This window comes from Mytilus californianus, unplaced genomic scaffold (assembly GCF_021869535.1).
Source record: "Mytilus californianus isolate M0D057914Y unplaced genomic scaffold, xbMytCali1.0.p SCAF_18, whole genome shotgun sequence".
NCBI lineage: Eukaryota > Metazoa > Mollusca > Bivalvia > Mytilida > Mytilidae > Mytilus > Mytilus californianus.
In genome coordinates, this window is record NW_026262666.1 from 4,861,042 (window position 1) to 4,881,519 (window position 20,478).

The 20,478-nt window shown below is 30.4% G+C and overlaps 1 protein-coding gene across 1 annotated transcript in view; it reads left to right on the forward strand.

Moving 5' to 3' along the window:
• The window catches only part of LOC127726788 (uncharacterized), an 85,925-nt gene that overhangs the window by 51,873 nt on the left and 13,574 nt on the right, over positions 1-20,478 (forward strand). The window contains exons 14-17 of the mRNA XM_052234243.1: positions 541-798; positions 4,863-5,120; positions 13,502-13,759; positions 18,104-18,189. Of these exons, the coding sequence (XP_052090203.1) occupies positions 541-798; positions 4,863-5,120; positions 13,502-13,759; positions 18,104-18,189 (860 nt within the window). The remainder of the gene's footprint in view (positions 1-540; positions 799-4,862; positions 5,121-13,501; positions 13,760-18,103; positions 18,190-20,478) is intronic.

The window sequence follows — 20,478 nt, forward strand, 5'->3', positions numbered from 1 at the left end:
AATAATTTGTAATGATTAAACATTAAATGAAATATTTATATACAAATATGAAATCTAGTATTAAAAAGGGGAGCTAGCGACCCATTATAGTTATATTAAACCTATGTTAACTTAAATATAGATATGAACCGTGTGAATATAATCATTTGCAGCTATTACAGAATTAAAAAACACAAAATACGAAATTATTTTTATGAAATCCCATTGATTCATTGTCAGAACGTAAAACAGACAGTCGTTTTACTAGAAATGGGTTAAGCTAGAGAATTGATAAGAAGTAGTGGATTCGGAAACGATAATCAACTTGCGACTAAAAACGCTCGTTGGTTATCGTTTACGAATCCACTACTTCTTATTAATTCTCTACTACTGAATTTTCCTCGGAGTTCGGTATTTTTGTTATTTAACTTTTTGTTGTTGTTTTATAGTATTGATGTTTCGTTGTACCAGTTTACATCTACCTGTAGATATGTCGTTTTAATATGTTATTTTATTAATAATAATATTAAATGTTATCAATGAAAATATGTCTTGTTTCAGCAATGTTTACATCGCAATTCAACCCCATAAAATGTATCGAAGGTGAAATGTTCCAATTGAAATGCTCAGTGTATTCAGAAGATATAAATGTTGAATGGTCTAAAGATGATGCAAAGATCAAACAGAAAGAGAATATATCAATTGAAAACGACGGAATGCACCACTGTATGACAGTTCAACAAGCTAAATTGAGTGATGCTGGTCAATACCTTGTAGTCGCTGGGAACGTACGAAAACAAGTGACAGTAAATGTTCAAGGTAACATTTGAATGGAAACATTATTATTTTTATCTTAAGGTGTCATAGGTTAACAAGTTTAACGACAATGCATAATTCATCACAATTAAACACAATTTATATTCCCAATGTATTCTTCAAAAGTGTATAATTACGAAATCAAATCAATTTCAAAGTATTGTAAATTCTGAAATATTATTATTGAAATTGTACGATAGTTGAACAATGATCATTTAAACAATTTAAGATAAAGAGTGCTTCTTGCATGTCTAGTGACAAAAGAAAGTTGACACTGATTCCAAACAAATATCTGTTTATCTATTTATATAAAATGGAGTGTATGATAAACAATTGCCGATTAATACTGTATTTTCTTAATGCGCAGAAAATAATCCACTTTTGGTTAACTCAAAATAACTTCTGTGTACACTGATTTCGAAAAATAAATGGTTTCATTGTGCTTTGATTAAAAGAAGAAAAACAATTTGATACTTCTGGTTTAAAAAAGTAAGTCTTCCGGTTTAACATGATACGTACCTGAATACTTATCCCAAAAATGTATGGTTTCTATGAAGTTTTAATATTACTTTAAAAAGGCACTTGTTGAGGTTAACTAAATGTCATATCCAGTTGATACTTTTCGAGTTGTATGTTTCACAATCAAATACAAATGGCTTCATCATATATCAGTATGAAGTTATAGCATTTGTCAAAATCCACAACGTTCAACTAACCTTTGAACTCGATTTAAGTTTTAAGATAAAAAGTTCTGTCCTGCATAATTTTTAGTTGTAATCTCTGTCCTGTTTTTTTTTTTATTTTTCACTCTATTCGGTCCTGCCTTTTTTTTATTAGTTTATCCTGACTTTTTTAACATAAATTGTCATCCTGCCTTTTGTTTTTACAAAGTGTCTCATCCTGCCTATTTTTTGTACTCAAAACTCCTGTCCTGCCTTTTTCTTTAAATTTCATCCTAGCCACCCCCTCTCTTTCCCCCCATAAAAAATCAAATGGTAGAATTTTTTTGTAACACGGCAATAAGATTAGACCTCGGGTAAACATCCCTTTAAATTAAATGGTCAGTCGCTGATGATTTCGAAAACTCAAAAAATAAAAAATACTAGTAGAAAGTAAATATTGATTTAATTTAGAAGGGTTGATGATGGAGCGGGCGGTTGAAAGGGTCGTTTCTCTCATCTATTAATTCTTTTTCTCGGTTTTCTTTCTCTTTTTTCTTCTGAATTTTATATTCTTTCTGCAATACTCTTGCCTCCTTCAGTGTTCCAAATGAGATAAATGTTATGGATTCATCTTGTTTATCCCTCAAGGAATTATTGTTATGGACTTTTTGTTCCATATGTAATGAAATGTCCATCATAAAGAGATTAAAGGGAAGTCAGTTATAAAGAACAAATATACGTGGACATCAGTACTATGCAATCAGAGACGCAGTATAAACTCCAGATTCAATTGGTACACAGGTTATTTAAATCGTGATTTCACTTTTGTGTTTTGATACGATACCCACATTTAAAGTCTAATTTGTCAACCTCAGCGTCGAGTATATATCATTTCGTAACACGTCTTATTGTAGAATAAATGTAATTTCAATCGTTTGAAGGAACTGAATTAGATTGAAATTAATTTCTTCTAGCTGTCTGCCCATAAACCATTATTCGTTTTCCCGCGTTTCATGGGATATAATTATTCAGCACGACAGGGCCAACTCGAATAGACGTGTTTCACCGTTAACATTTTTATCTTGCTTGTGTGAATTTATTTTATGCTATATTTAATGTTTTGATTTCAGAAGTATTCTAAAATTACTGAGCAGACTATGTTTTGTCGACATGATATTATGTATCATAATGTGCAATTAAAATCAACACATGGTACTGTCGTGTGGTTATTCAATTTGAAACTTTAGTTTGGTTTTTATTAGCGTTATGATACTGTGGTTATGTGTTGAGAGTTGAGTAGTCTATGGGCGTTAGTAATTGTAGAAGAATTAACTTATATCATAACTTTAAACTTTTAACTTACGATATTTTATCCTTTCAAAAACGAGTGGCATATGAAGGGTTCGAACTTGCGCGTATTTTCTTCATAATCAGTAGAGTCTCCAGTCTATGCATGATACCACTATACAACGAGTGCTGACATTAATAACTATTTAAATAACACTCTTAAAGCGCATAACTGTCAATACATGTCGAAAACTGTTTTTTTGTCTCATAGATAATTCGCTTTTGTTATTTAATAAAATATATATATTATGTCTGGATTTGTTCATGTTCTTTTCAAATTTATTTAAATTGTTTTATTTTGTGCGTTATTTTTTTAAGGAAGATTATGTTCTTCATTTGAACGTTCTTGAGTATAGTTATATAGCAGTATGGAAATATAAAATGAATACTAGAGAAAAATAAATAAAACATTTTTCTTTAACATCATAAAAAAAAAGTTTACTCCTGATTTTAGGTTTGAACATTGGTCGATTGTCAACATCGTTATAACGAACTGATGATTCTTTATACGATTGTGGCTATTACACACTAGTTCTTAACACTATAGAATCAAGGAACTGTATATATTAGTACAATTCTTTGATAAAAATAAACATTCATATGCCCATTACACTTGTGACTTTTAACGTACAAGGACTTTTCTTTTCATCATATTAAATGCTTACTTATGGTTTTAGTCTTATAATGATATCATGCTCTCAATATTTTTTTCTTTGTATGATTATAAATAGTCCACATATACATCACGTCAACATTGAACGGACTCTAATTTGAATAAAGTGTGACACATAAGATATGACCGTAAAACTACTTCTTTGACTGTAAAACCAGAAACAAAATCATCGCTTTTATATGAAAATGAAATATATAATACCTCTAAGATTAAAACAATATTTTGTCAAGAAAAAATTACAATGAAAAAAATTTCATTCCGGATACAAGGTTTAAACTTGACATTGTTAATACCACAGTTATGTCGTTCGGTACCACGACTAGACGATCACGGTTATGAAAAGCTTGAATGTAAAACTAAAAAATTGACATAATTATACATTGTACATCAGTAGCAAGAGCAATTCTGCTGGGGATTGAGAATGCGCACCACAAATAATACTAGTTTATTGACTGGTTGACAATGGATGCCAAATGTAATAACGCTTAAATAATCTAAACTTAATGAAAGGGAAACAGTTTAAACAAAATTCATGTATAATTGTTCAAATAAGACCTCATGCAAATAATTTTATTTGTTTCGGAAAGCAACATCGGCTCGAGCATCATTACCTGTTAGTATTGTGGCAACTACGCTTAATTTATCTACATGATTTTGTACGGCTAAATTGTAGCCAATCCTTAATCAGCTGTAAACAATCACAGATTGCTAAATACTATATATGTAAATTTTAAAAGTTTCTAAATTTTGGTTATTAAATTTTTTTAACTTTTCAAAAAAAGATACAAAAATTCTGTATATTAATAATTGTCTTTTTGAATAAATACCAAAATCTATATATTTTTAATAATTTGTAATGATTAAACATTAAATGAAATATTTATATACAAATATGAAATCTAGTATTAAAAAGGGGAGCTAACGACCCATTATAGTTATATTAAACTTATGTTAACTTAAATATAGATATGAACCGTGTGAATATAATCATTTGCAGCTATTACAGAATTAAAAAACACAAAATACGAAATTATTTTTATGAAATCCCATTGATTCATTGTCAGAACGTAAAACAGACAGTCGTTTTACTAGAAATGGGTTAAGCTAGAGAATTGATAAGAAGAAGTGGATTCGGAAACGATAATCAACTTGCGACTAAAAACGCTCGTTGGTTATCGTTTACGAATCCACTACTTCTTATTAATTTTCTACTACTGAATTTTCCTCGGAGTTCGGTATTTTTGTTATTTAACTTTTTGTTGTTGTTTTATAGTATTGATGTTTCGTTGTACCAGTTTACATCTACCTGTAGATATGTCGTTTTAATATGTTATTTTATTAATAATAATATTAAATGTTATCAATGAAAATATGTCCTGTTTCAGCAATGTTTACATCGCAATTCAACCCCATAAAATGTATCGAAGGTGAAATGTTCCAATTGAAATGCTCAGTGTATTCAGAAGATATAAATGTTGAATGGTCTAAAGATGATGCAAAGATCAAACAGAAAGAGAATATATCAATTGAAAACGACGGAATGCACCACTGTATGACAGTTCAACAAGCTAAATTGAGTGATGCTGGTCAATACCTTGTAGTCGCTGGGAACGTACGAAAACAAGTGACAGTAAATGTTCAAGGTAACATTTGAATGGAAACATTATTATTGTTATCTTAAGGTGTCATAGGTTAACAAGTTTAACGACAATGCATAATTCATCACAAATAAACACAATTTATATTCCCAATGTATTCTTCAAAAGTGTATAATTACGAAATCAAATCAATTTCAAAGTATTGTAAATTCTGAAATATTATTATTGAAATTGTACGATAGTTGAACAATGATCATTTAAACAATTTAAGATAAAGAGTGCTTCTTGCATGTCTAGTGACAAAAGAAAGTTGACACTGATTCCAAACAAATATCTGTTTATCTATTTATATAAAATGGAGTGTATGATAAACAATTGCCGATTAATACTGTATTTTCTTAATGCGCAGAAAATAATCCACTTTTGGTTAACTCAAAATAACTTCTGTGTACACTGATTTCGAAAAATAAATGGTTTCATTGTGCTTTGATTAAAAGAAGAAAAACAATTTGATACTTCTGGTTTAAAAAAGTAAGTCTTCCGGTTTAACATGATACGTACCTGAATACTTATCCCAAAAATGTATGGTTTCTATGAAGTTTTAATATTACTTTAAAAAGGCACTTGTTGAGGTTAACTAAATGTCATATCCAGTTGATACTTTTCGAGTTGTATGTTTCACAATCAAATACAAATGGCTTCATCATATATCAGTATGAAGTTATAGCATTTGTCAAAATCCACAACGTTCAACTAACCTTTGAACTCGATTTAAGTTTTAAGATAAAAAGTTCTGTCCTGCATAATTTTTAGTTGTAATCTCTGTCCTGTTTTTTTTTAATTTTTCACTCTATTCGGTCCTGCCTTTTTTTATTAGTTTATCCTGACTTTTTTAACATAAATTGTCATCCTGCCTTTTGTTTTTACAAATTGTCTCATCCTGCCTATTTTTTGTACTCAAAACTCCTCTCCTGCCTTTTTCTTTAAATTTCATCCTAGCCACCCCCTCTTTTTCCCCCATAAAAAATCAAATGGTAGAATTTTTTTGTAACACGGCAATAAGATCAGACCTCGGGTAAACATCCCTTTAAATTAAATGGTCAGTCGCTGATGATTTCGAAAACTCAAAAAATAAAAAATACTAGTAGAAAGTAAATATTGATTTAATTTAGAAGGGTTGATGGTGGAGCGGGCGGTTGAAGGGGTCGTTTCTCTCATCTATTAATTCTTTTTCTCGGTTTTCTTTCTCTTTTTTCTTCTGAATTTTATATTCTTTCTGCAATACTCTTGCCTCCTTCAGTGTTCCAAATGAGATAAATGTTATGGATTCATCTTGTTTATCCCTCAAGGAATTATTGTTATGGACTTTTTGTTCCATATGTAATGAAATGTCCATCATAAAGAGATTAAAGGGAAGTCAGTTATAAAGAACAAATATACGTGGACATCAGTACTATGCAATCAGAGACGCAGTATAAACTCCAGATTCAATTGGTACACAGGTTATTTAAATCGTGATTTCACTTTTGTGTTTTGATACGATACCCACATTTAAAGTCTAATTTGTCAACCTCAGCGTCGAGTATATATCATTTCGTAACACGTCTTATTGTAGAATAAATGTAATTTCAATCGTTTGAAGGAACTGAATTAGATTGAAATTAATTTCTTCTAGCTGTCTGCCCATAAACCATTATTCGTTTTCCCGCGTTTCATGGGATATAATTGTTCAGCACGACAGGGCCAACTCGAATAGACGTGTTTCACCGTTAACATTTTTATCTTGCTTGTGTGAATTTATTTTATGCTATATTTAATGTTTTGATTTCAGAAGTATTCTAAAATTACTGAGCAGACTATGTTTTGTCGACATGATATTATGTATCATAATGTGCAATTAAAATCAACACATGGTACTGTCGTGTGGTTATTCAATTTGAAACTTTAGTTTGGTTTTTATTAGCGTTATGATACTGTGGTTATGTGTTGAGAGTTGAGTAGTCTATGGGCGTTAGTAATTGTAGAAGAATTAACTTATATCATAACTTTAAACTTTTAACTTACGATATTTTATCCTTTCAAAAACGAGTGGCATATGAAGGGTTCGAACTTGCGCGTATTTTCTTCATAATCAGTAGAGTCTCCAGTCTAAACATGATACCACTATACAACGAGTGCTGACATTAATAACTATTTAAATAACACTCTTAAAGCGCATAACTGTCAATACATGTCAAAAACTGTTTTTTTGTCTCATAGATAATTCGCTTTTGTTATTTAATAAAATATATATATTATGTCTGGATTTGTTCATGTTCTTTTCAAATTTATTTAAATTGTTTTATTTTGTGCGTTATTTTTTTAAGGAAGATTATGTTCTTCATTTGAACGTTCTTGAGTATAGTTATATAGCAGTATGGAAATATAAAATGAATACTAGAGAAAAATAAATAAAACATTTTTCTTTAACATCATAAAAAAAAAGTTTACTCCTGATTTTAGGTTTGAACATTGGTCGATTGTCAACATCGTTATAACGAACTGATGATTCTTTATACGATTGTGGCTATTACACACTAGTTCTTAACACTATAGAATCAAGGAACTGTATATATTAGTACAATTCTTTGATAAAAATAAACATTCATATGCCCATTACACTTGTGACTTTTAACGTACAAGGACTTTTCTTTTCATCATATTAAATGCTTACTTATGGTTTTAGTCTTATAATGATATCATGCTCTCAATATTTTTTTCTTTGTATGATTATAAATAGTCCACATATACATCACGTCAACATTGAACGGACTCTAATTTGAATAAAGTGTGACACATAAGATATGACCGTAAAACTACTTCTTTGACTGTAAAACCAGAAACAAAATCATCGCTTTTATATGAAAATGAAATATATAATACCTCTAAGATTAAAACAATATTTTGTCAAGAAAAAATTACAATGAAAAAAATTTCATTCCGGATACAAGGTTTAAACTTGACATTGTTAATACCACAGTTATGTCTTTCGGTACCACGACTAGACGATCACGGTTATGAAAAGCTTGAATGTAAAACTAAAAAATTGACATAATTATACATTGTACATCAGTAGCAAGAGCAATTCTGCTGGGGATTGAGAATGCGCACCACAAATAATACTAGTTTATTGACTGGTTGACAATGGATGCCAAATGTAATAACGCTTAAATAATCTAAACTTAATGAAAGGGAAACAGTTTAAACAAAATTCATGTATAATTGTTCAAATAAGACCTCATGCAAATAATGTTATTTGTTTCGGAAAGCAACATCGGCTCGAGCATCATTACCTGTTAGTATTGTGGCAACTACGCTTAATTTATCTACATGACTTTGTACGGCTAAATTGTAGCCAATCCTTAATCAGCTGTAAACAATCACAGATTGCTAAATACTATATATGTAAATTTTAAAAGTTTCTAAATTTTGGTTATTAAATTTTTTTAACTTTTCAAAAAAAGATACATAAATTCTGTATATTAATATTTGTCTTTTTGAATAAATACCAAAATCTATATATTTTTAATAATTTGTAATGATTAAACATTAAATGAAATATTTATATACAAATATGAAATCTAGTATTAAAAAGGGGAGCTAACGACCCATTATAGTTATATTAAACTTATGTTAACTTAAATATAGATATGAACCGTGTGAATATAATCATTTGCAGCTATTACAGAATTAAAAAACACAAAATACGAAATTATTTTTATGAAATCCCATTGATTCATTGTCAGAACGTAAAACAGACAGTCGTTTCACTAGAAATGGGTTAAGCTAGAGAATTGATAAGAAGTAGTGGATTCGGAAACGATAATCAACTTGCGACTAAAAACGCTCGTTGGTTATCGTTTACGAATCCACTACTTCTTATTAATTCTCTACTACTGAATTTTCCTCGGAGTTCGGTATTTTTGTTATTTAACTTTTTGTTGTTGTTTTATAGTATTGATGTTTCGTTGTACCAGTTTACATCTACCTGTAGATATGTCGTTTTAATATGTTATTTTATTAATAATAATATTAAATGTTATCAATGAAAATATGTCCTGTTTCAGCAATGTTTATATCGCAATTCAACCCCATAAAATGTATCGAAGGTGAAATGTTCCAATTGAAATGCTCAGTGTATTCAGAAGATATAAATGTTGAATGGTCTAAAGATGATGCAAAGATCAAACAGAAAGAGAATATATCAATTGAAAACGACGGAATGCACCACTGTATGACAGTTCAACAAGCTAAAATGAGTGATGCTGGTCAATACCTTGTAGTCGCTGGGAACGTACGAAAACAAGTGACAGTAAATGTTCAAGGTAACATTTGAATGGAAACATTATTATTTTTATCTTAAGGGGTCATAGGTTAACAAGTTTAACGACAATGCATAATTCATCACAATTAAACACAATTTATATTCCCAGTGTATTCTTCAAAAGTGTATAATTACGAAATCAAATCAATTTCAAAGTATTGTAAATTCTGAAATATAATTATTGAAATTGTACGATAGTTGAACAATGATCATTTAAACAATTTAAGATAAAGAGTGCTTCTTGCATGTCTAGTGACAAAAGAAAGTTGACACTGATTCCAAACAAATATCTGTTTATCTATTTATATAAAATGGAGTGTATGATAAACAATTGCCGATTAATACTGTATTTTCTTAATGCGCAGATAATAATCCACTTTTGGTTAACTCAAAATAACTTCTGTGTACACTGATTTCGAAAAATAAATGGTTTCATTGTGCTTTGATTAAAAGAAGAAAAACAATTTGATACTTCTGGTTTAAAAAAGTAAGTCTTCCGGTTTAACATGATACGTACCTGAATACTTATCCCAAAAATGTATGGTTTCTATGAAGTTTTAATATTACTTTAAAAAGGCACTTGTTGAGGTTAACTAAATGTCATATCCAGTTGATACTTTTCGAGTTGTATGTTTCACAATCAAATACAAATGGCTTCATCATATATCAGTATGAAGTTATAGCATTTGTCAAAATCCACAACGTTCAACTAACCTTTGAACTCGATTTAAGTTTTAAGATAAAAAGTTCTGTCCTGCATAATTTTTAGTTGTAATCTCTGTCCTGTTTTTTTTTATTTTTCACTCTATTCGGTCCTGCCTTTTTTTATTAGTTTATCCTGACATTTTTAACATAAATTGTCATCCTGCCTTTTGTTTTTACAAAGTGTCTCATCCTGCCTATTTTTTGTACTCAAAACTCCTGTCCTGCCTTTTTCTTTAAATTTCATCCTAGCCACCCCCTCTCTTTCCCCCCATAAAAAATCAAATGGTAGAATTTTTTTGTAACACGGCAATAAGATCAGACCTCGGGTAAACATCCCTTTAAATTAAATGGTCAGTCGCTGATGATTTCGAAAACTCAAAAAATAAAAAATACTAGTAGCAAGTAAATATTGATTTAATTTAGAAGGGTTGATGGTGGAGCGGGCGGTTGAAGGGGTCGTTTCTCTCATCTATTAATTCTTTTTCTCGGTTTTCTTTCTCTTTTTTCTTCTGAATTTTATATTCTTTCTGCAATACTCTTGCCTCCTTCAGTGTTCCAAATGAGATAAATGTTATGGATTCATCTTGTTTATCCCTCAAGGAATTATTGTTATGGACTTTTTGTTCCATATGTAATGAAATGTCCATCATAAAGAGATTAAAGGGAAGTCAGTTATAAAGAACAAATATACGTGGACATCAGTACTATGCAATCAGAGACGCAGTATAAACTCCAGATTCAATTGGTACACAGGTTATTTAAATCGTGATTTCACTTTTGTGTTTTGATACGATACCCACATTTAAAGTCTAATTTGTCAACCTCAGCGTCGAGTATATATCATTTCGTAACACGTCTTATTGTAGAATAAATGTAATTTCAATCGTTTGAAGGAACTGAATTAGATTGAAATTAATTTCTTCTAGCTGTCTGCCCATAAACCATTATTCGTTTTCCCGCGTTTCATGGGATATAATTGTTCAGCACGACAGGGCCAACTCGAATAGACGTGTTTCACCGTTAACATTTTTATCTTGCTTGTGTGAATTTATTTTATGCTATATTTAATGTTTTGATTTCAGAAGTATTCTAAAATTACTGAGCAGACTATGTTTTGTCGACATGATATTATGTATCATAATGTGCAATTAAAATCAACACATGGTACTGTCGTGTGGTTATTCAATTTGAAACTTTAGTTTGGTTTTTATTAGCGTTATGATACTGTGGTTATGTGTTGAGAGTTGAGTAGTCTATGGGCGTTAGTAATTGTAGAAGAATTAACTTATATCATAACTTTAAACTTTTAACTTACGATATTTTATCCTTTCAAAAACGAGTGGCATATGAAGGGTTCGAACTTGCGCGTATTTTCTTCATAATCAGTAGAGTCTCCAGTCTATGCATGATACCACTATACAACGAGTGCTGACATTAATAACTATTTAAATAACACTCTTAAAGCGCATAACTGTCAATACATGTCAAAAACTGTTTTTTTTGTCTCATAGATAATTCGCTTTTGTTATTTAATAAAATATATATATTATGTCTGGATTTGTTCATGTTCTTTTCAAATTTATTTAAATTGTTTTATTTTGTGCGTTATTTTTTTAAGGAAGATTATGTTTTTCATTTGAACGTTCTTGAGTATAGTTATATAGCAGTATGGAAATATAAAATGAATACTAGAGAAAAATAAATAAAACATTTTTCTTTAACATCATAAAAAAAAAGTTTACTCCTGATTTTAGGTTTGAACATTGGTCGATTGTCAACATCGTTATAACGAACTGATGATTCTTTATACGATTGTGGCTATTACACACTAGTTCTTAACACTATAGAATCAAGGAACTGTATATATTAGTACAATTCTTTGATAAAAATAAACATTCATATGCCCATTACACTTGTGACTTTTAACGTACAAGGACTTTTCTTTTCATCATATTAAATGCTTACTTATGGTTTTAGTCTTATAATGATATCATGCTCTCAATATTTTTTTCTTTGTATGATTATAAACAGTCCACATATACATCACGTCAACATTGAACGGACTCTAATTTGAATAAAGTGTGACACATAAGATATGACCGTAAAACTACTTCTTTGACTGTAAAACCAGAAACAAAATCATCGCTTTTATATGAAAATGAAATATATAATACCTCTAAGATTAAAACAATATTTTGTCAAGAAAAAATTACAATGAAAAAAATTTCATTCCGGATACAAGGTTTAAACTTGACATTGTTAATACCACAGTTATGTCTTTCGGTACCACGACTAGACGATCACGGTTATGAAAAGCTTGAATGTAAAACTAAAAAATTGACATAATTATACATTGTACATCAGTAGCAAGAGCAATTCTGCTGGGGATTGAGAATGCGCACCACAAATAATACTAGTTTATTGACTGGTTGACAATGGATGCCAAATGTAATAACGCTTAAATAATCTAAACTTAATGAAAGGGAAACAGTTTAAACAAAATTCATGTATAATTGTTCAAATAAGACCTCATGCAAATAATTTTATTTGTTTCGGAAAGCAACATCGGCTCGAGCATCATTACCTGTTATTATTGTGGCAACTACGCTTAATTTATCTACATGACTTTGTACGGCTAAATTGTAGCCAATCCTTAATCAGCTGTAAACAATCACAGATTGCTAAATACTATATATGTAAATTTTAAAAGTTTCTAAATTTTGGTTATTAAATTTTTTTAACTTTTCAAAAAAAGATACATAAATTCTCTATATTAATATTTGTCTTTTTGAATAAATACCAAAATCTATATATTTTTAATAATTTGTAATGATTAAACATTAAATGAAATATTTATATACAAATATGAAATCTAGTATTAAAAAGGGGAGCTAACGACCCATTATAGTTATATTAAACTTATGTTAACTTAAATATAGATATGAACCGTGTGAATATAATCATTTGCAGCTATTACAGAATTAAAAAACACAAAATACGAAATTATTTTTATGAAATCCCATTGATTCATTGTCAGAACGTAAAACAGACAGTCGTTTTACTAGAAATGGGTTAAGCTAGAGAATTGATAAGAAGTAGTGGATTCGGAAACGATAATCAACTTGCGACTAAAAACGCTCGTTGGTTATCGTTTACGAATCCACTACTTCTTATTAATTCTCTACTACTGAATTTTCCTCGGAGTTCGGTATTTTTGTTATTTAACTTTTTGTTGTTGTTTTATAGTATTGATGTTTCGTTGTACCAGTTTACATCTACCTGTAGATATGTCGTTTTAATATGTTATTTTATTAATAATAATATTAAATGTTATCAATGAAAATATGTCCTGTTTCAGCAATGTTTACATCGCAATTCAACCCCATAAAATGTATCGAAGGTGAAATGTTCCAATTGAAATGCTCAGTGTATTCAGAAGATATAAATGTTGAATGGTCTAAAGATGATGCAAAGATCAAACAGAAAGAGAATATATCAATTGAAAACGACGGAATGCACCACTGTATGACAGTTCAACAAGCTAAATTGAGTGATGCTGGTCAATACCTTGTAGTCGCTGGGAACGTACGAAAACAAGTGACAGTAAATGTTCAAGGTAACATTTGAATGGAAACATTATTATTTTTATCTTAAGGTGTCATAGGTTAACAAGTTTAACGACAATGCATAATTCATCACAATTAAACACAATTTATATTCCCAATGTATTCTTCAAAAGTGTATAATTACGAAATCAAATCAATTTCAAAGTATTTTAAATTCTGAAATATTATTATTGAAATTGTACGATAGTTGAACAATGATCATTTAAACAATTTAAGATAAAGAGTGCTTCTTGCATGTCTAGTGACAAAAGAAAGTTGACACTGATTCCAAACAAATATCTGTTTATCTATTTATATAAAATGGAGTGTATGATAAACAATTGCCGATTAATACTGTATTTTCTTAATGCGCAGAAAATAATCCACTTTTGGTTAACTCAAAATAACTTCTGTGTACACTGATTTCGAAAAATAAATGGTTTCATTGTGCTTTGATTAAAAGAAGAAAAACAATTTGATACTTCTGGTTTAAAAAAAGTAAGTCTTCCGGTTTAACATGATACGTACCTGAATACTTATCCCAAAAATGTATGGTTTCTATGAAGTTTTAATATTACTTTAAAAAGGCACTTGTTGAGGTTAACTAAATGTCATATCCAGTTGATACTTTTCGAGTTGTATGTTTCACAATCAAATACAAATGGCTTCATCATATATCAGTATGAAGTTATAGCATTTGTCAAAATCCACAACGTTCAACTAACCTTTGAACTCGATTTAAGTTTTAAGATTTATAGGTCTTTTTGGTCGTATAGCTCTTCAACTGTTTCGGTTCTTTTACATCCTTGGCTTTCAAATATTTGGCTTTGAGCGTTCCTAATGAAGTTATATCCAGAAAAGCTCTTCGGACGCATGAAATTTACAACGTGTTTATTGTTGTATGAGCAAGAAATTCGAATCATGAGACGTGACCGTTCTTGTTTATAAAGGTTATGAGGTATATGATCATCAAAATAATTTTAAACATTCCAGAAGCCTGAACAGTTTGGGCAAGTATGGACGCTTCGATCAAACTTGATACAGCTCTAAATTTGAACTGTGATTAAATAGTTGACACATCGGAGATTTCTGACACAGAATAAATGTGGCCAAAGAACTGAAAATTTGAAAATTTTGACTTTTACCTTTTATGGTCCAATATCCAAAATCTAAATACACGGTTAGATTCAGCATATCATAGAACCCAAAGAATTTTAATTTTTGATGAAATATAACAAGTTTAATTTTGACCCTTAGCAATTTTTTGTTATTCCCTCGCCGGGATTCAAACTCATGCTATTGGGATATCGTGACAACACCGCCTGCACTGTGTCCATCGCTCTAGACCACTCGGCTACCTATATATATATATATATATATATATATATGTTTTGCATGCACACGTATAAAAATTGCGGTTTTAACCAACGCAATCATAGGTTTGAACGTTGTTTTCAATTTCAACGTCTGGATATTAGTCAACGATCTGTCTTACGAGGGTCCTGGATCGTAACGAGTAACGATACATGTACACAATAAATGAATTATATAAACGCCTAAAAAGTGTACAAAACAACACCAATAATATAAAAAAAAGGAAAAATTAAATGTAATTATCTATAAATATTTCGGATAACAGATATCCTTCATCAGTACAAACCAACACCAATATATCATTCTGACAATTAATGTATATAGAATAAAAAACAAATCTACCACGGAGTTATCAAAAAGTTAACAAAATAAAAATGAGAAAAAAAAAACATTTCCAAAATAACATTTCTTATTAATACAGTCTACAAATTTTTCAAAAGACATCACATCAAAATGATGATTGATTGAAAATCAGTTTTTCAGCCGATTTACAGCTGCACTTAATCATTTTATAATTGAGAGAAGATATTGTTGTCCTAAAACAAAACATAAATGTTTGTTTTTGGCCCATAGTTCCTAAACAGCTAGGACAATAAACTCAAAAATCAATCCCAACCCTCCCAACCTTCCTTTTGTAGTACGAAACCTTGTGCAACAAGTTAATAGTTATCCATACATTCATGCTTAAGTTGTTGTCTGGAAACCAAAATGTCTTCGGACGACGACGCAGACATCGCCATAACTGAATATGAACGCAAGAAAATTGCGTTTTTGTGGAGATACCTCTAATGAAAAAGTGTTCGGTTAAACCGTGTCGACTTTAATGTGTATAAAATGTACTTATTGATATCTTGTATATGAAAAACGCCCGGCAACAAATATAAGTGGCAGAAAAAACTTACATTTTTTAGAGATTAATTGAAGATCTTTCCTCCCAAATAACCTTTGATACAATTTGGATTACAGATATGAGCTAACGTGTAAGAAGATAGCTTATCAGAATAAATAACAAAATACAAATTCAAGGAACTTTTTTCTGTAATAAGGGCTATAATAAGTATTTACTTTTAAGTGGACCAAGGACCCCAAAGGAGGATAATGTACTAGTATCTCTTTCAGTTACAGTTAACAAGTTACAATTACATTTTACTCATTTCGAAATAAATCTTGATATATTGGGTCCCTGGTTTGCTTCAGTCTGAATTATTTTCGACATCCTGAGTATAAAACAGTCAATTTTGGAAAGAAATACTGAAGTTTATTTGATGGTTGAAAAGGTGTAGTAATTTTAAAAAAACTAGAAAAACAATGATCGGTAAAATAACTCTTACATAGAAAGTGTTGGACATAGGTTTCAAAGTATATGAATTACTTTTTGTTATAAACAAAATATGTCAAAGATATATATCTTGTCAAAAAAAATTATTTCACAAGAAATAAAAGAAGCTGAAGACAAATCAAACAAGTAAAAACCATTTGTTCACATTTGAAGGTATTTCCATCTTATAAATAAATATGTTGATATAAAATGACAAAAACATTAATTTACAGTTTACTTACAGTTAACAAGCACTAAAAACTCCTCAGAGTCTGAAAAGACCATATTTTACTCGACATAATCTCGACAGTGCTTAACTGTACTTAACAGTACTCGACGTTGGTCTCGACTTTACTTAATAAATCTGATTGAGTACTTGATAATTTTGGTTTAGTCTGAATATGGTCTCAACAAGTCTCGACTCAGTCTTGACTCAGTCTTGATCTTTGAATTTAGTCTAGACTGGTCTGAATCAGCCCATCTAAATCTAAATGTAAAGTTTTATGAAAATCCAAGTTAATTTGAAAAAGTCATAGAAATAATTAAAGGTGACTATCTTGATTTAATCAGAACTGAAAATTCTAGCTTTTTATTTCCTAATATTAATTAAATCTTTTAATTTGAACGCAATGAACCAAACTACCAAATAACCTGGAATTTCGTAAGATCAATATATAATTGAGTTTAATGGGCTGATTCAGACCAGTAGAGACTGGTCGAGACTGGTCAAGTCCATATTCAGACTTTATGACACGGGTTATGTTCTTCTCATATATTTTATGCCGGTATAATACTAAACCCCTAACAGGAGGGAGTGTGCCTGATATTCATATGATGAAGACATAATCTTTTAATCAGTTTAATTGATTACTGGAGCTGGCATGTCAGTAACTGCTATTAGTCTGTTGTTATTTATGTATTATTGTCATTTTGTTTATTTTCTTTTGTTTCCTATTCTGCTTCGGACTCGGACTTCTCTTAAACTGAGTTTTACTGTGCGTACTGTTGTGCGTTTGTTTTTTCTACATTGGCTAGAGGTATAGGGAGAGGGTTGAGATCTCATAAAAACATGTTTAACGCCGCCGCATTTTTGCGCCTATCCCAAGTCAGGAGCCTCTGGCCTTTGTTAGTCTTGTATCATTTTTAATTTTAGTTTCCTGTGTATAATGTGGAGTTTAGTATGACGTCCATTATCACTGAACTAGTATACATATTTGTTTAGGGGCCAGCCGAAGGACGCCTTCGGGTGCGGTAGTTTCTCGCTGCATTGAAGACCCATTGGTGGCTTTCGGCTGTTGTCTGCTCTATGGTCGGGTTGTTGTCTCTTTGACACATTCCCCATTTCCATTCTCAATTTTATTTACCAAAATGATCAAGTACTCAATCAGAATTATTAAGTAAAGTCGAGACCAAAGTCGAGTACAGTTAAATACAGTTAAGTACTGTCGAGATTATGTCGAGTCTTGTCAAGTAAAATATGTGCTTGCCCTTACTTGTCGAGCACAAAATATGATCTTTTCAGACTCTAAGCAGTTTGTAGTGAAGGTCACTTCTGTTGTTAAAAGATACTAAGCTTACACTGATTCAAAATAATACATAGGTTTAAGTTATTATTGCAATATATAGACAATATCTTATGAACTTAAATTTCAATACAAAACAGGTCATCAACATGAAGATACAATGTCATACAAAGACTTGAAGAGTTCTGAAGAAATATGTTTGCCTGCGATGAAGAATGCAGATGAGGTTAGTTTCAGAAAAGTATGTCCCAGGCACGTGGCGCATTAGTGGTATAGGGTAATGGTTCTTCATCTCGTCCTTCCGTCTGTCTGCTTTAACCATTTCAATGTTCAGAGACCGTTGGACAAAAAGCTTTCATACTTGGTGGGATTATATTTCATCGTGCGTATTTGACCATATATGACCATCATTTTGACCTGAACATTTTTGAGTCATGCGACTTAACAATTTTTTGGGATTATATTGAACGCAACTCATTGCAGCTTCGCTGATACCATTTGATAGAAAGCTTTAATGATTGGTTGTATTGCCATCGTTTGTAGTTGACCACAATAAATAATAAATTTTGATTTGAACATTATTTAAAAAGAGTTATCTGACTATTCAATGTTTTACTATCAAACCGCAGTAACACATTTTGAAATTCAATTTAATTTGTCATGCAGATCAAACTTGCTTTGCCTGGTATCTTTCTTGAGATGTTTTGTTACAGACAGCTTGGATGATATTTTGCGTAGCTGCTTTTTTAATTTTATCCTTTGTATGAAGTATTAAATTGTTATTGAATGACTGTTACCTTTTATATAACTGTTTTATTAAACATACTGATGGTGGAAATACCTTATTCCTCGGGGTCAAATACTTTACAAGATTGATTAACGAGAATTAAACATTAGTCACTTTTGTCATGTTTGTTGTCTGTAGTTTGAAATCTTACTATTGTTACGTCAAAGACAATTGTTAAAAAATAAACAATACAGAATAAGAGACAACCCCTGATACGGTGCTTTCGGTCCGGAATTTGCTTTTTGTCCGCTTTTGATTTATGTCCGATAATTTTGCTTTTCGTCCGACACTTTTACTGTTTGTCCGTTGCTTCCGGTCCGTTTTGTTTTTTGTCCGATTATTTTGCTTTTAGACCGACACTCTTGCTTTTTGTCCGCGACTTTCGGTCCGTTTAGCTTTTTGTCCGACACTTTTGCTTTTTGTCCGTTGCTTTTTTTCCGAAAATTTTGCTTTTTTGTCCGTTGCTTTTTGTCTAATTTGCTGTTTGTCCGCTGATTCTGCTTAATGTCCATTTTAAAATGCGCATTTTTTTTTGTAGGTTCCATTTGAACTTCAAACTAAATGACAAAATTTTATAAAACTTTCTTATATTCACACCTACTCATAGTTTTTTTAAGTTAAATTTATTCAGAGAGGTCCACTTCATCTTAAGTAAAAGTATAAAAAAACGTTTAATTTAAAATGATAATAGCCCAAAAATTGGTAAAAATTGATGAAAAATTGGAAAATCATCAAAATTGGGTACTTTCAAATGTCTGTAGCAAAAAAAAAGAAGTGCACCACCATATGATTTTTTCTTCACCAATTACTTTTTTACAGTCATATAAACTCAAAAATCAGGTTAAGAAAAAAGTTTAATTCTAGAAATTTTTGGCTCCTCAGAGGTGTACATCCTTAAGTCCTTTTAAACCAATTTTTCCTGAAATGTTGAAGTACAGAGGAAGATTAACAACAGTTTCCATCTAAGACCAATGAACCAGTCAACGGTTTTTTTTTAATCTACAAACGTTGTTACAGACGACAAATTGGAGGTTCAGTTTGTTATGTTTGTTTTTCGTTTTACCCTTCAGTCTTTCAAAGATGAAATATTGTACTTGTTTCAACCAATGCATTACAAATTGTTATTTGATTTTAACAATGACAAATTGGAGGCCAATATCTAAATTGAGGATTAGCTATTGCCGTCCATGAATTATGGTACTTGAATGATTTGAAAATTGCACTTTATTCGGTTTTCGTGCAATAACTCTTGAACCGTTCGGCCGATACTTTTCAAAACATTTTATTTTTTAAATGTTGTAACTGATAAAGTAATTGATTTCAATTTCGGTATTGACTATTTTCCCTTCTGCTGTTCAAGAGTTATATTCGTGAATAGAGAGGGAATGGCACTTTCTTTTCCTATAGACACATTTAGAATAGATGAAGTCAAATAAATAAAAAATATCAATACATTAGAATAGATCAATTCCATTTGTACTAGTTGTCCTCTTAAGTTCAACGATGGTTATCTTCAAAATACAGAAAAAATCTATTTGTTGTGAATTTGACAGTTTATTCCTTGTATTGAATTGGAATGAATTATCAGCGCAAAGTTTTGCTTACAGTTTTACTGTATATTACTCTAATGCAAAATACTGGTAAATGTTCATCTTTGACAAGAAAAAGATGTATCTATAATTAAAAGACAAAATGACAGAGAGGTGACAAAAATTTAAAATATTTAAA